Source organism: Podarcis erhardii, assembly GCF_964252035.2.
Source record: "Podarcis erhardii genome assembly, chromosome: 13".
In the NCBI taxonomy this organism is placed as follows: domain Eukaryota; kingdom Metazoa; phylum Chordata; class Lepidosauria; order Squamata; family Lacertidae; genus Podarcis; species Podarcis erhardii.
The window spans coordinates 38,301,678-38,316,764 of record NC_138502.1 but is presented as its reverse complement, the minus strand read 5'-3'; the positions used below and the strand labels follow the sequence as shown (position 1 = coordinate 38,316,764).

The following is a 15,087-nucleotide window of genomic DNA, read 5'->3' as shown; positions in this document are numbered from 1 at the left end:
CACAATGAGGTCTTCTTCTTTGGAGGTTTTCCAACAGAATCTAGAAGATCATCCATGATGTTCTTGATGTCTTGGTCTTCAGTGGGTATACGCGTTATATGGAACTCATAAAGACCCTCCTGGCTCCATGATTCTATAGCTACAGGTTCAGAACAACGTCAAGTAGCCGAGTCTCTCTTTCACCTCCCAACTCAGGATGTTATTTTCTACTACATGGGTCACCTTTTACTCTGTGACATCACTAGATTGGAACCTCTCCATGCAACAGTTGAGGTCAAAGTAGTGGGAGAGAACTTGGTGTGGAGGAGGGCTGCACATCCATCATCTGAGAGCCAATTCCACCAAACTCTCTTGGCCCTCCTATCCCTTTACTCGGCACCAAACCTAAGACCTTCTTCATGGTGCCAGCAGAAGATCAGAAGTATAAGAACTTCCCCTTGCTCATGTTGACTATCCTGGCTGTGTTACATCCTTTTCTTTCCATTCTGGCTGCCCAGTAATTTCCAAGAGGTTTGCTAATCCCTGCAACTTCTTGACAAGTGGATTAGCAACAGAGGCATTTTGTGTAAGTATTTCTGTATGCATCTACGAAGGAGCAGATTCACAGCTTGGGAATACTCCTGGATCCTTTGCTGTCACTCAAGGCCCAAGTGGCCTCTGTGGCCCAGAGTGCCTTCCATCAGCTTCGGCTAGTGGCCCAGCTATGCCCCAATCTGGACAGGGAGAGCCTAACTACGGTTGTCTATGCTCTGGTAACTTCAAGCTTAGATTACAGTGGTACCTCAGGTTAAGTACTTAATTCGTTCCGGAGGGCCGTACTTGACCTGAAACTGTTCTTAACCTGAAGCACCACTTTAGCTAATGGGGCCTCCTGCCGCTGCCGCACCGCCAGAGCACGATTTCTGTTCTCATCCTGAAGCAAAGTTCTTAACCTGAGGTAATATTTCTGGGTTAGCGGAGTCTATAACCTGAAGCCTATGTAACCTGAAGCATATGTAACCTGAGATACCACTGTATTGTAATGCGTTATACGTGGGGCTGCCTCTGGAGACAGTTCAGAAACTTCTCTAGTGCAGAATTCAGCGGCCAGGTTGCCCACTGGACCAAGACGGGTTGAGCATATTACACCAATCCTGGTGCGACTGCACTTCCTAACAATTAGTTTCCAGGCCCAATTCAAAGTGCTGACCTACAAAGCCTTAAACGGTTCAGGACCGAAATACCTCAAGGACCGCTTCTTTCCATATGAACCTTCCTGGACCCTGAGTTCATCTTCTGAGGCCCTCCTTCGAGGGTGGCAACACGAGAACGGGGCCTTCTCTGCAGTGGCTCCTCGTCTGTGGAATGCTCTCCTCAGGAAGGTTCGCCTGGTGCCTTCATTATACACCTTAAGGCGCCAGGCAAAAACGTTCTTTTTTAACTGGGCCTTTGGTTGATCTGATGGCTATCCTATACCCTTTTAAAATGTGGCTGGTTTTTTGGGGGGAGGGTTATTGGGTTATAGTTCTTATTTTGATTTAAAATATTGTGATCTTTTCTGTGAACTGCCCTGAGATCTCTGGGCATAGGGTGGTAGAATGAATGAATGAATGAATGAATGAAATCTACTAGTGGACAGCCATTCTGGCTGAAGGGCTGGCTGCTACCAAAAGCTGGATTATGGCTTCTATTCTATCCAAGGGCAGCCCATCATATTTCGCCACCTGAGGTGAAATGGAAAGCTTCCACCCCCTGCCCAAGACTCGGTTACCAGGGTTGAGTGGTGGCGGCGGCGGCTTCTGGGTTTTGGTAGCATCTTGTGAGAGATCTGTGAGATCTTGCGGAACTTGGAAGCCTTTGCCACTTCCCCTTGCTTCTCTGAAGGCAGCGAGCATGAGGGGTTCTGCCACCTATAGATAAAGTGGGAAGCAAGGGTAGTTTATGTTGAGCTGTCATAAGAGGCCCAGAAGATCTTGTTGAATGGTCTCTTTTAATTTGAAGGTTCATTATTGTTCCACAAGATGTGTACAGTAGTACCTCGGGTTACATATACGCTTCAGGTTACATACGCTTCAGGTTACAGACTCCGCTAACCCAGAAATATTACCTCGGGTTAAGAACTTTGCTTCAGGATGAGAACAGAAATCGTGCTCCGGCAGCGCGGCGGCAGCAGGAGGCCCCATTAGCTAAAGTGGTGCTTCAGGTTAAGAACAGTTTCAGGTTAAGAACGGACCTCCGGAACGAATTAAGTTCTTAACCTGAGGTACCACTGTATTTCTTGAAGGGCCAGAGCATATAACGTGACCTAGTTTTACAGCTGTGAAGCAGTATAGCAGGTGCTGTTAAGTTGTGTTAATTAAGCTGTTGGGTATAGTATATTAAGAGCAGCATCTAGCTCTCTCAGTATCCTGGTGGATGGCTTGGTGTTTGGGTCATGCTTATTGATATATTGTAAAAGGAGTTTTTGTTTTTGTTATTAAATCCTAGCAAAAGAATATTTTTGCGTTCCTTGTAATGTGTGGTCTCCCCAGCACACCTTCTACAGCGTAACTAATCTGTGAATAGCCAACAGATCCTGCTAGGTTTTGCAGGGCAAAACCTTGCCAGAACCCAGAAGCTACTGCCACAACTTCTGCCCACTTCTCTGGTGGCAGTGGCATGCCTGCAGGGCACCCATGGGGCACCACCTCTTGGATTCCATCGCCTGAGGCAGTTACCTCAGTCTGCTTCATGGACGGACTGGTCCTGGTTCCATCACCAGAGACCCAGGGGCATCTTCACTTTTGCGTTGTGCCTTACTTTTTAAAATTGTTGTTATCTAGGATTCATTGCACAACAACACTGATGTAGAAGGAGCTGCGCTTTCCACCCCAGAAGAATGGAGGCCCCGCTCAGCCCTGTGAGCAGGTGACTTCAGCCTCTTTAATATTGGTTTTCTTTTGCCTTTGGTTGTATTTTTATCATGGTTAACAATTTCAACAATGTTTTTATAGAATAAACTGCGAAATTCTGCAGCATGTTTGGCAAGGCTTAAAAAAAAGAATCCTAAGTATTCTTTCAGTTTGAATTGATATAGCTTATCCCTACTCCAAATTGTCCTTATCCCCCCCCCCCACTGCAACAGTAGTTGATGTTTATCAAATGTTTATTCAATAGGGAACAGTACTCTTCACACGGTCAGAGGTACTCGGGTTTGTGTTATTAGTCCTTGCATGCTCCAGAGCTGATCTTTGCCTGGCGCTGAAAAATAGACCTCAGACCTGCACCGTGTTTCAAACTGATCCCATAATGGAACATAAAGCAATGGAAAGGCTTCTTAGGGATGGAATATGTTGGCTACAGCTGAAATGTAGTGTTAATTCAAAACGAGACTTTTTAAAATACATGAAATGTACCTTTCGAAACCGTCAAATTACCCAACCACACCACTGCAGGCAGCATCCAATGTACTACGTTCTCATATTTCAGATGATTGAAAGTCTCAATTGTTATGTACTGAAGTTTTCACCCTGGGCCAGCAAGGGGATACTGTAGATAGTTCAGGTCCACATATGCAAATAAGGGATCGAAAGTGACGTTCAGTGATTGGATAGTTACAGAAAATGGTTACTGTTGCGTTCTAGTGGAGCTCTATATAAGCAGGCTGGCTGAACCCTTCAGTTCAGTTCTGTTCTGTTCTGGCCTGTGAATAAACAAGAGCTGTTTGAAGAATTGCTGTGTCGTCTGATATGTTCACCCACAACTTGACACCAATAATATCCCATGTTGAGATAGAGCAGAACTATTCTGCTGGTGGAATCTGTTCCCTAGTGAGGGGTGGCAAAACCAGAGGAATGGTACATACACAATGTAATCCATGTCTGCGTCTGGAATCATTTCTTCCTTCCATTGCAGCAAATCCCAAGATCTAAACAAGCCAGCCGAGGAGAACAAATCCCAAGATCTAAACCAGCAAGCGGAGGACAACAAAACTCAAAATCTAAGTGAACACACCGAGGACAACAAATCCCAAGATATAACTGAGCATGGGGAAGATGACAGCAAATCCCTGAATGACCGGAGCGAAGGTGGCAGCAAATCCCCAAACCCAAATGATCTGAGTGAAAATGACAGCAAGTCCCAAGACCCAAATGATCAGAGCGAAGGCAAACCCCAAGACCTTACTGAGCTGTCCGAAGACAGTAAATCTCAAGATCGGAAGGATCAGAGCGATGAGGAGCTCGTGACACCATCCAGGACGTCGGAGCCGCAGTCCCAAGATGGGAAGGAGAATTCTCAGAATCGCAGCTCTCTGTCCTGGGGAAAGACTGCGACAGATTTGAAGGATGATCTTTCCAGCTCTCTTACTACGGAGCCGAGCACAGCTGCTCACCGCTCCTCGCGTGGCTTCGACAGGTAAGCGGAACAACGCTTCCCTCCTTTACTTGCAGCTCCAAGTCGAGTCTTTCATGTTGGGTGAACTTTTCAAATGCCCTTCGGTCATACAGCTACGTGGGGCTTGTCTTTTCAGTTTTGTGGCCTTAACCTTCAATTGCCAAACACTTTTAGTAGAAAGGAATTTCTATGGTGTAGTGGTTAAGAGCGGTGGACTCGTAATCTGGTGAACCGGGTTCGATTCCCCGCTCCTCCACATGCAGCTGCTGGGTGACCTTGGGCCAGTCACACTTCTCTGAAGTCTCTCAGCCCCACTCACCTCACAGAGTGTTTGTTGTGGGGGAGGAAGGGAAAGGAGAATGTTAGCCGCTTTGAGACTCCTTCGGGTAGTGATAAAGTGGGATATCAAATCCAAACTCTTCTACTATGTCTTTCAATGCCCCCGAGAATTGATTCTATCTAACCTCTAATGGATTACGCATCAATATTAGGGGGGTTGCGTTATGGTCGTGTTACCCAGTTGTACCATAAGTTGTCATTCCTGAGGTCCTCCAATCCCACTATACCATAGCGGTCACATCTGTGATGGGTCTCGATTTCCCTTTCCTTTTTAGCAAACTCAAAATCTTAAAGCAGGGAGATTGGGACGAGCTGCAGAGTTCACAGGACGAAGAGCTTCCTTTCTCCTTATGGAAGACAGATGATGAATGGAGGGATCACATACCTACCCAGCACACTGTAGAATGCAAGCTTTCCTACCACAACCACTGCTGCTTAAGCGCAACTGAGTAAGTTGATACAGCAAGTTGGAGTTGAAGGCAGACTCTGGGTCTGAGAGCTTGTCCACACTTCCTTTTGTGCCATGTTTCTACACACAAGCCTTGGGATTTCTTTCTTTCTTTCTTTCTTTCTTTCTTTCTTTCTTTCTTTCTTTCTTTCTTTCTTTCTTTCTTTCTTTCCTCCTCTCCCTTCCTTCCTTCCTTTCTTAAGGCAGGGAACCAGGCAGTGGGCCTTGTCGGTAGCGGCACCCACCCTGTGGAACGCCCTCCCATCAGATGTCAAGGAAATAAACAACTATCTGACTTTTAGAAGACATCTGAAGGCAGCCCTGTTTAGGGAAGTTTTTAATGTCTGATGTTTTATCACTTTTTTATTATTATAATTAATTCTGTTGGGAGCCTCCCAGAGTGGCTGGGGAGGCCTGGCCAGATGGGTGGGGTATAAATGATAAATGATTAATAATAATAGTAATATAATAATAATTCCTTCCTTCCTTCCTTCCTTCCTTCCTTCCTTCCTTCCTTCCTTCCTTCCTTCCTTCCTATCTCAGTGCTTTCCATGAGAAAACCTGCAATTTACCACTGAATTGGAATAAATGGCAGTGTCAAGAACTTGAGTCATAGACAGGGCACTTCCCCCCCTACATAGTCCATACACAATCTAGATCTAGTGCATACATACACACACACACACACACACACACACACACACCCTGAAAAGTGCTTCTCAAGAAACTGTTTTCACTGCCAAAACAAAAGCTCACCATGGATTGATTCTGCAATACCCTGCTGTTTGCCCATGTGAAAGCAGATGTAGGGGATCCTGGCAAGAGTGCAGTGGCGTAGCGTGGGTTGTCAGCACCCGGGGCAAGGCAAGTAATTTGCGCCCCCTAACCCATGGATTTGCGCCCCCTAACCCGTGGATTTGCGCCCCCTAACCCTAACCCCCCAGATGTTGCGCCCGGTGCGGCCGGCCCCCCCTGCATCCCCCACGCTACACCACTGCAAGGGTGTATGCGTATTGACACCTGCCCAGCGGGTTGGTGGGGGGTATATCAAGATGGCAAACCAGCACTTCCTTCTTCATTCACCTAGAAGCATGTGCAGGGAGGAAAAGGAATTGGTAATGTTATGTAGTGAAGTTTCACCCTGGGCCAGCAGGGGGATACTGTATATAGTTTTCACTCAGGTCTGTAGATAGTTTTCCCTCAGGTCCGCGTCAGTTATTTTAGGCGGGAACTCTGGGCTGTTGTTGTTACAATGTTGACAGCCGGCTGCCTATAAAAGCAGGCCGGCTGAGCTGTTTGCAGTCAGTTCTATTCCAGCTTACGAAATAAAGAGCTAGTTGGAGAAATCGCTGTGTCGTCGGCTATGTCAACCCACAACTTAACACTGGCGACGAAGGTGGGATTGATGGACATCAGAGCACAGCCAGATGCGGCCAGCCTCTGAACTGAGCTAAATCACTGAGCTGAATCACAGAGCGAAATCACTGAGCGAAATCACTGGACAGAACCAATTCAGAGCTGACTGTTCTGGCTAGAGCACTGTGTTCCATCCATCGCCCTTCACGCCGGCATCGGAATCATGGCTTCACTTGTGCCTCTACCGCCGTTTGCGCCAGCCTCTGAATCATGGGATTCCTACCTCGCTCGGTTCGACTGCTACCTCCAAGCCAACGAGCTGACAGCAGTATCAAAGGATCGTAAGCGGGGCCTATTCCTCAGCCTCTGTGGGCCTGAGGTGTTTGAGACGGCCCGAGCATTGGTTGCGCCCGAAGCAGTCCAGGCAACACCATGGGACACGATCCAAGAGAAGCTCCGCAACCTCTACGCACCAAAGCCGTCCAAGATTGCTGCCCGCCATGCGTTCTACCACCGGAACCAGGCAGAGGGGGAGTCAATCAACAACTACACCACCGCCCTGCGACAGGCTGCAATGCACTGTGAGTTCCGAGACTTAGACGATGCCCTGATGGATCGAATCGTCTGCGGGGTCCGGGACATCCATCTGCAACGGCGTCTCCTCGCCAAGCCAGACCTCACGCTGCAGAAAGCCATTGAGGAGGCTGTGGCCTCAGAAGCTGTTGAACGCTCCGCCCAGGAGATCCGCAAGTGCAGCAGCCCGCGTCTTGCTAGGGAGCCAGTTCCGGTGCATCATGAAGAGGCCAGCAGTGATGAGGCATCCTCCAGTGAAGGCGATGATGTGCACCAGACAAAGCGGGAGCACAGGAAGTTCCAACAGAAGTCCAAGGGCCAACCGGAATGTGCCGGCTGCGGAGGCAACCATTCCCGTGCCAAGTGTCGATTCAGAGACGCCATCTGTAGGAAGTGTTCCAGAAGGGGCCACATCGCTAAGGTCTGCCGATCGGCTCCGTCTGACACCCCCCCTTCATCGACTCGCAAGTCCAAGCCTTCCCTCCAGTCTGCCAAGGAAAGTTGTTTCGCTCTCACCAACTGCCGCTGCCCGTCTGGAACCACGATTGGCCAAACCGACTCGCCTACGCGACGCAAGCTGAATGTCACGGTGCTCATTGAAGGAGCTCCATGTGACATGGAGATCGACACCGGGTCTGCCCTGTCCATCGTGTCGTGGAGCACCATCAAAAGACTGGTACCCAGAGTGTCCAAAAGGCAACTCAACTCTCACCGCGTACACCTGAGAGACTACCAGGGAAACGACATTCCCGTGGTAGGCGTTGGCCGGTTCCGGATTGCCTTCAAGGATTTTTCGGGCCTGCTCCGGTTGGTGGTGGTCGAAGGTCAGCGGCCAAGCCTCCTAGGGCTAGACTGGTTTGATGCCCTCGGCCTGGAAGTCACCGGCATCAACTGCATCTCTAACGCAGAGACTGAGGGTCTGGTCAAAGACTTTGCCGAGGTTTTTGACGGCACCTTGGGGCAATATACAGGTACGCCCATCTCCTTTAGCCTTGATCCACAAGTCGCCCCCATCAAGCTAAAGCCACGCTGGGTTCCCTTTGCTCTCAAGGCTAAGGTGGACGAACAACTGGACAAACTGATCGCCCAAGGAGTTTTGGAGCCGGTTGACCACGCCAAGTGGGAAACCCCCATCGTCACGCCTGTCAAGCCAGATGGGTCGGTGAGAATCTGCGCTGACTACAAGTGCACGATCAACAAGGCACTTCAGCAGCACGCTTATCCGGTTCCTGTTGTCCAACACCTGCTGCATTCCCTGGGTGAGGGTAAGGTCTTCGCTAAGCTGGACCTTGCCCAAGCCTATCAACAACTGCCAGTCGATGATGCCACTGCTGAAGCCCAGACGATCGTCACCCACCGGGGGGCATTCCGTTGCCGCCGGTTGCAGTTCGGGGTGAGTGTGGCTCCTGGCATCTTCCAAAGCCTTATGGAGCGTCTCCTGCAAGGGCTTCCGGGCGTGGTACCATATTTTGATGACGTCTTGGTGTCTGCAGACTCACACCAGCAGCTGTTCGAGCGCCTCCGTGCCGTGCTGACCAGGTTCCAAGAGGCCGGGCTCAAGGTAAAGAGGGAGAAGTGCCAGATCGCCGTTCCACAGGTAGAGTTCCTGGGCTATCTTATCGATGCCTCCAGCCTTCACCCGACCACATCCAAGATCCGCGCTATCCAGCAGGCCCCCACCCCAAAGAACAAGACGGAGTTGCAGGCATTCCTGGGGCTGCTGAACTTTTATAACATGTTCCTGCCCCACAAAGCCACAGTGGCTGAGCCTCTTCACCGACTCCTTAGTACAAAGACGCCTTGGGCCCTGGGGTCATCGGGAGACGGCGGCCTTCAACGCGGTTAAGGCTCTCCTTTCATCAGACAGTGTGCTGGTACAGTACAGTGAATCCAGGCCGCTGGTCCTTGCCTGCGACGCCTCACCTTTTGGCATCGGTGCTGTCCTTAGTCACCGTTTTCCAGATGGAAGAGAAGCACCACTCGCCTACTTTTCCAGGACACTATCTCTGACGGAACAGAATTACAGCCAGCTCGACAAGGAGGCATTGGCACTTGTGGCTGGAGTGAAGAGGTTCCATGAATACCTCTATGGCAGGACTTTTGACCTCATCACTGACCACAAGCCACTCCTGGGCCTCCTCGCCGGTGATCGTCCAACTCCACCGATCCTCTCGCCACGCATGCTGCGATGGACTGTTTTCCTGGCTGCCTACCACTACCGGCTCATCCATCGCCCGGGGAAATCGATGGGCCATGCCGACGCCCTCAGCCGTTGCCCTCTTCCAGCATTTGTGGAAGACCCGGCTCCAGCTTCATCGCTCCTTCTGATTGAGGATCTTCCGGCAGCGCCTGTATCAGCTGCCACTGTGGCCTCCGCGTCTGCCCAGGATCGCACCATCAGCCGGGTGCTCAACTGGGTGTGGAGGGGGTGGCCACAAGGGCCTTTTGCATCAGAGTTCCAGCCCTTCGCAACCAGACAACATGAACTCTCAGCTCATCGCGGCTGTCTGCTGTGGGGAGACCGCGTCGTGATTCCCCAGGGACTCCGTCAGCGCGTCCTGGAGGCTCTGCACGTTGGCCACCCGGGAATTGTCAAAATGAAGGCGTTGGCTCGGTGTTACGTCTGGTGGCCTAATATGGACGATGCCATCACTGCCTGGGTGTCCGCCTGTCAAGCGTGCCAAGAGTCGAGGCCTGCACCACCGGCAGCTAAGGGACACACCTGGGAGATGCCAAAGACACCCTGGTCGAGGGTGCACATTGATCTGGCTGGCCCCTTTCACGGCCGGACCTTTATGGTAGTGGTGGACGCCTATTCCAAATGGCTGGAGGTCGCCCTGATGCCCTCCACCACTACCGAAGCTGTCATCCGGGTGCTGCGAGGCCTGTTTGCAACGCATGGGTGTCCTGATGTCCTTGTCTCTGACAACGGACCACAGTTCACGTCAGGCACGTTTGAGCGGTATCTTTTGGGACTGGGCATCCGCCATGCCCTAACGGCACCCTTTCATCCATCCAGCAACGGGCAAGCGGAAAGAATGGTGCGCTCGACAAAAGAGGCACTGGCGCGCCTGGACCGGGGAGACTGGCATGAGCGGGTCGCCGAATACTTGTTCGTGCAACACATCACCCCTCATGCGGCCACAGGGAGGAGTCCTGCTGAACTGCTTATGGGCTGCCGCCTCAGGTCACCACTCGACCGGCTACACCCGGACTTTACCGTGGCTGAACCCCCAGGCTGTGCCAACGCGCCATGGTCATTTGTCCCAGGAAACCAGGTCTTTGCCCGGAACTATGTGGGGGGACATTCCTTGGGTGCCAGCCACAGTAGTGGGAGTCACTGGACCTCGCTCGTACCAGGTGGCACTCGAAGACGGATGCTTGTGGCGACGGCACATAGACCAGCTTAGGCGCAGGGTTGGGGACTTGGACACTACCGAGGTGCCCCCAACTGCGCTTGCGGCTCCAGAAGAGACACGTACAGATGGCGAGGCCCCACCTACACCTCCCTCGCAAACTGCCAGCGTGGAGCCGAACCAAGCCGCTTCAGAGGGTCTGCCAGACATACCACAGACTCAGACCACTCCACTTGCGGAGGCTCCACCCACAGCAGCGGATCCAGGGGAGTTGGTTCCAACGCCACCTAGGGTCGCACCACAGCCTCAGCAAGAACTGTGTGGCCCTCCGGACTTGGCTACCAGTCCCCGGCGGTCTGGCAGAGTTCCCAAGCGCCCAACTTATTTAAAGGACTATGTTGTTGGACATGTATCACTGTTGGTCTAAGTATGGGAAATGTAACCGATATGCTTTTGTGCCTAATTGAACCATTACGCGTAGTGCTGTATATAAGGAAACCATTACGATTGTAACTAACGCCTTATCTCGGTGGGGAGGGGTGTTATGTAGTGAAGTTTCACCCTGGGCCAGCAGGGGGATACTGTATATAGTTTTCACTCAGGTCTGTAGATAGTTTTCCCTCAGGTCCACGTCAGTTATTTTAGGCGGGAACTCTGGGCTGTTGTTGTTACAATGTTGACAGCCGGCTGCCTATAAAAGCAGGCCGGCTGAGCTGTTTGCAGTCAGTTCTATTCCAGCTTACGAAATAAAGAGCTAGTTGGAGAAATCGCTGTGTCGTCGGCTATGTCAACCCACAACTTAACAGGTAACCTAACCAAAGGGAGGGATTTCAAATGCTGGACCGAGAAATCTTGGATTGAGAGAAGCTGTATTTTTTGCAGTGCAAATGGGTTAGCATGCATGCAGATTCAGCCTTCAGCCTATGTGTTTCCAAAGTCCTGCCACTTCTTTTAAACACCCCCCCCCCAAAGTCCTCTAGTCCGTCTCTGAGGCCTGGGAGACCTTCTGTCAAACACGGCACGGCACTGGGAGCCAGTGTGGTGTAGTGGTTAAGAGCGGTAGACTCGTAATGTGGTGAACCGGGTTCGCTTCCCCGCTCCTCCACATGTAGCCTCACTCACCTCACAGAGTGTTTGTTGTGGGGGAGGAAGGGAAAGGAGAATGTTAGCCGCTTTGAGACGCCTTGGGGTAGTGATAAAGCGGGATATCAAATCCAAACTTCTTCTTCTTCTTCTTCTTCTTCTTCGTCGTCGTCGTCGTCGTCGTCATCTCTGAGCTTGGTTATATGCTTGGTTGGAATCCTGAGCTGTATCAGCCCTGAGGCAAGCCCTCTGTGGCCTTCGAAAGAGAAAGAGAAATTCAGGGGGCAGCCTAAAGGCAAACTCCGCCCCCATGATTTATTTCCCAGTACGTTTCTGAGTACAATTCAAAGTGTTGGTGGTGACCTTTAAAGCCCTAAACGGCCTCAGCCCAGTATACCTGAAGGAGCGTCTCCACCCCCATTGTTCTGCCCAGATACTGAAGTCCAGCACCAAGGGTCTTCTAGTGGTTCCCTCACTGTGAGAAGCCAAGTTACAGAGAACCAGGCAGAGGGCCTTCTCGGTAGTGGCACCCACCAGGTGGAACGCCCTCCCACCAGATGTCAAAGAGAACAACAACTGGTAGACTTTTAGAAGACATCTGAAGGCAGCCCTGTTTAGGGAAGCTTTTAATGTTTTATATATTACGATATTTTAATATTTTGTTGGAAGCCGCCCAGAGTGGCTGGAGAAGCCCAGCCAGATGGGCGGGGTATAAATAAATTATTATTATTATTATTATTATTACTTTATTACTTTATTACTTTATTACTTTATTTATTTCCTTCCTTCCACATTTCCTGTTTCCCACAGGCAGATGATCAGGCACAGCCCAGTGAACCCTACAAAAGGACCGTGTTACCAAGGCTTCTTTCTGAAAAAGCGGCGTGCAAAGTTCAAAAGATGTAAGGTGTGTGGTGTTCAGGTTTGGAGTCCCACTCTGTTCTGGTCTCTCCCCCAACTGGGTTGTACTGGTGGTGGTGGTGAAGGAGACATGTCAGTGTGATGTTGTGCCAGCACATCTTCTACATTACTTCAGCCCTGCCTCTACGTCCCCACCGATTTCTCCCAGGTGAAAAATGGGATGGAATCGAATTTTCTTCACTGACCTAAGGGACTGAGGAGGTCAGCAGCTGAGGCCTTCAGGCCTGCCGGTCTTTAAAGCTAAGTCCATATTGCTGTTCCCCTATACCAGGTCTCGTCCTCAGCCGAGAGGATGCAAAAGGCTGGCAGGAAGGAGGTGAAAGAGAGCAAGATATTCATCAAAACTCAGCCACCAAGGACCACTTCACCCAGTTTAAGGTATCTGGGCAGGTTGGAATATGCACTGCACAGGTGTTGGACCAAATTACTCTTGCGGTCCCTTCCAATTCTATGATTCTATCTGACGCAATATGACAGACAGGCGTTTAACAAATTAATTCACCAGTGGCTTTGACAGCCACTATTAGCTGTGAAGGAACTTCCACATTCAGAATAAGTATTGAATAGCAGTACCAGGGTAGATTTCATTTAAATCAGGATTTAAATCACTAGACAGTTAGATTTGATTCAAATCACTAGTCAGTAAGACTTGATTCAAATCTTTTTTCTTTTTTTGTTAGAGAGATTCATTCTTGCTGGTATAATCTTAATATTTACAACTGGATGAAGGTTTCATTTTTTGGAATAAATTTTCAGATTAGTTTTTTTTTACAGTTATATCAAAAATTACTTATTTGGTTATACTATTAGACATACATAGATAATTATGAAATTATTGTGAGGTTTAATAAGTTAACTGATTATATCTGGACAACTATTCTGCTGTACTTTATTGGAAGGAGAAAAATAATCATTTCCTTAATAACAATTTATTTAACTAAAACAATAGCATCATAGCATATGGATCCATGTTTGTTAACTGATGTGGTTAAACAATTTTTTTAAATAAAAAAACTTAGACTGAGTTTTAGCACACATTAAAAACTTAAATCCTTATTTCCGGATGAATAGCCTTTGGACTATACTGTAACTTAAATAGAAAACTATCTTTAAAAAGATTTTTCCTCCAAATGCATTTTATTTTAAAAATCCAATTTAAATTTTAAAAATCTGATATATATATTTTAAAAATCATTGATTTTTATCCACCCTGATCAGTATGAATATCAAATTCTTCTGGGATACAATGCATAAGGGATAACTGAAAAATCATTCTCAGCTTGTGGGCATCAGGCTAATAATCACTATTGGAAACAGAACGCAGTGCAAAAAAGACTGACCTTTTTGGCTTAAAGCAAAAAAGACTGACCTTTTTGGCGTAAAGCAACAGAGCTTGAGTTCTGGCATTTCTAAGAGTGAGTCCCAGAGACATTTGACTTCAGGCCAGTCTGCATATTATGGGCACTGCAGAAGATTGCTTTTCCATTTTAACTTCCCCCCTCTTTCCAGGATTCTCTCCAGGGCATGTTCTTCCTACAGTGGTCCCTCGCAAGACGAAAAGAATCCGTTCCGCGATTCTCTTCGTCTAGCGGTTTTTTCGTCTTGCGAAGCAAGCCCATTGACGGCTTAGCGGATTAGTGCTATTAGCGGCTTAGCGGATCAGCTGATAAGCGGCTTAGCGGATTAGAAAAAGGGGGGGAGGGGAAAAAAGTCAGAAAAACTCACAAGACATTTCGTCTTGCGAAGCAAGCCCATAGGGAAATTCGTTTTGCGAAGCGCCTCCAAAACGGAAAACCCTTTCGTCTAGCGGGTTTTCCGTCTTGCGAGGCGTTCGTCTTGCGGGGCACCACTGACACGAAATCCTAACCGAAATCCCCCTACCAGGCCTACTTCAATGCCTCCCTCTTGCTCCCAGTGTTTTTGCCTGGGTGGAATGTGTTTACTGAACTCTCAAAGTGCCTCTTGGGGCGTGTTCACATTACCGCCTTAGATCACAGTGAAGTTGCTATTTTCTCCAGTGCATTTCGCAGTGTTTATGTCTCAGCTGTTCCCATCAATGCGGCTTAAGTAGTGTCAGATTTAGTTCTGTTTGGGTACACACCAACGGGCACTGATTGGGCAGGGGATGCCTTAAAAAAGGTGTTCACACCTTGACTGGAGATGAATTAGGAGTGGCTTAAGGAATTCTTTTTTAAAAAAAAATATTAGTTTTCAATTACAATAATCCATTGAAAGCCTCATTATAACAATGCCAAAACATAATACCATTAATAATGCTAATCATTCAAAACCCAAATTATACGATAAGGGTGACCCCTCATGTGTTAGAATTGATGGTTTTATGATGTTTCATAGCAGGGGTTGTGAACACAGCCTTAGTGACCTGGATAGAAACTAGACTACTGTAGAATGTATGAAAGAATGTTCTTTCATATGTGGTGGACCTGTAAATGGGTTATTGGGAAATAATTCATAATGAATTGCAAAAAACAGAGTCCTTTTTCTTTGGGATAATTCAGACAGAAATTCCCAGGTGTCAAAAAGGTTATTTATGTATGCCACTACTGCGGCCCATGTTTTGTTAGCTCAAAAATGGAAAACTAGTGAGGTCCCAACCAAAGAAGAATGGCAACTGAAACTGACAGGATATGCATAGCT

At 48.7% G+C, this 15,087-nt stretch overlaps 1 protein-coding gene across 3 annotated transcripts in view; it reads left to right on the top strand.

The window, feature by feature from the left end:
• The first annotated feature begins 269 nt into the window (after positions 1-269).
• The window catches only part of EFCAB13 (EF-hand calcium binding domain 13), a 110,739-nt gene continuing 95,921 nt past the window's right edge, over positions 270-15,087 (top strand). For all 3 annotated transcript variants that reach the window (XM_081837543.1, XM_081837544.1, XM_081837542.1), the window contains exons 1-6: positions 270-565; positions 2,802-2,886; positions 3,874-4,374; positions 4,968-5,141; positions 12,319-12,415; positions 12,701-12,807. In XM_081837543.1, coding sequence (XP_081693669.1) covers positions 2,858-2,886; positions 3,874-4,374; positions 4,968-5,141; positions 12,319-12,415; positions 12,701-12,807 — 908 coding nt within the window. In that variant the 5' untranslated portion in view covers positions 270-565; positions 2,802-2,857. The remainder of the gene's footprint in view (positions 566-2,801; positions 2,887-3,873; positions 4,375-4,967; positions 5,142-12,318; positions 12,416-12,700; positions 12,808-15,087) is intronic.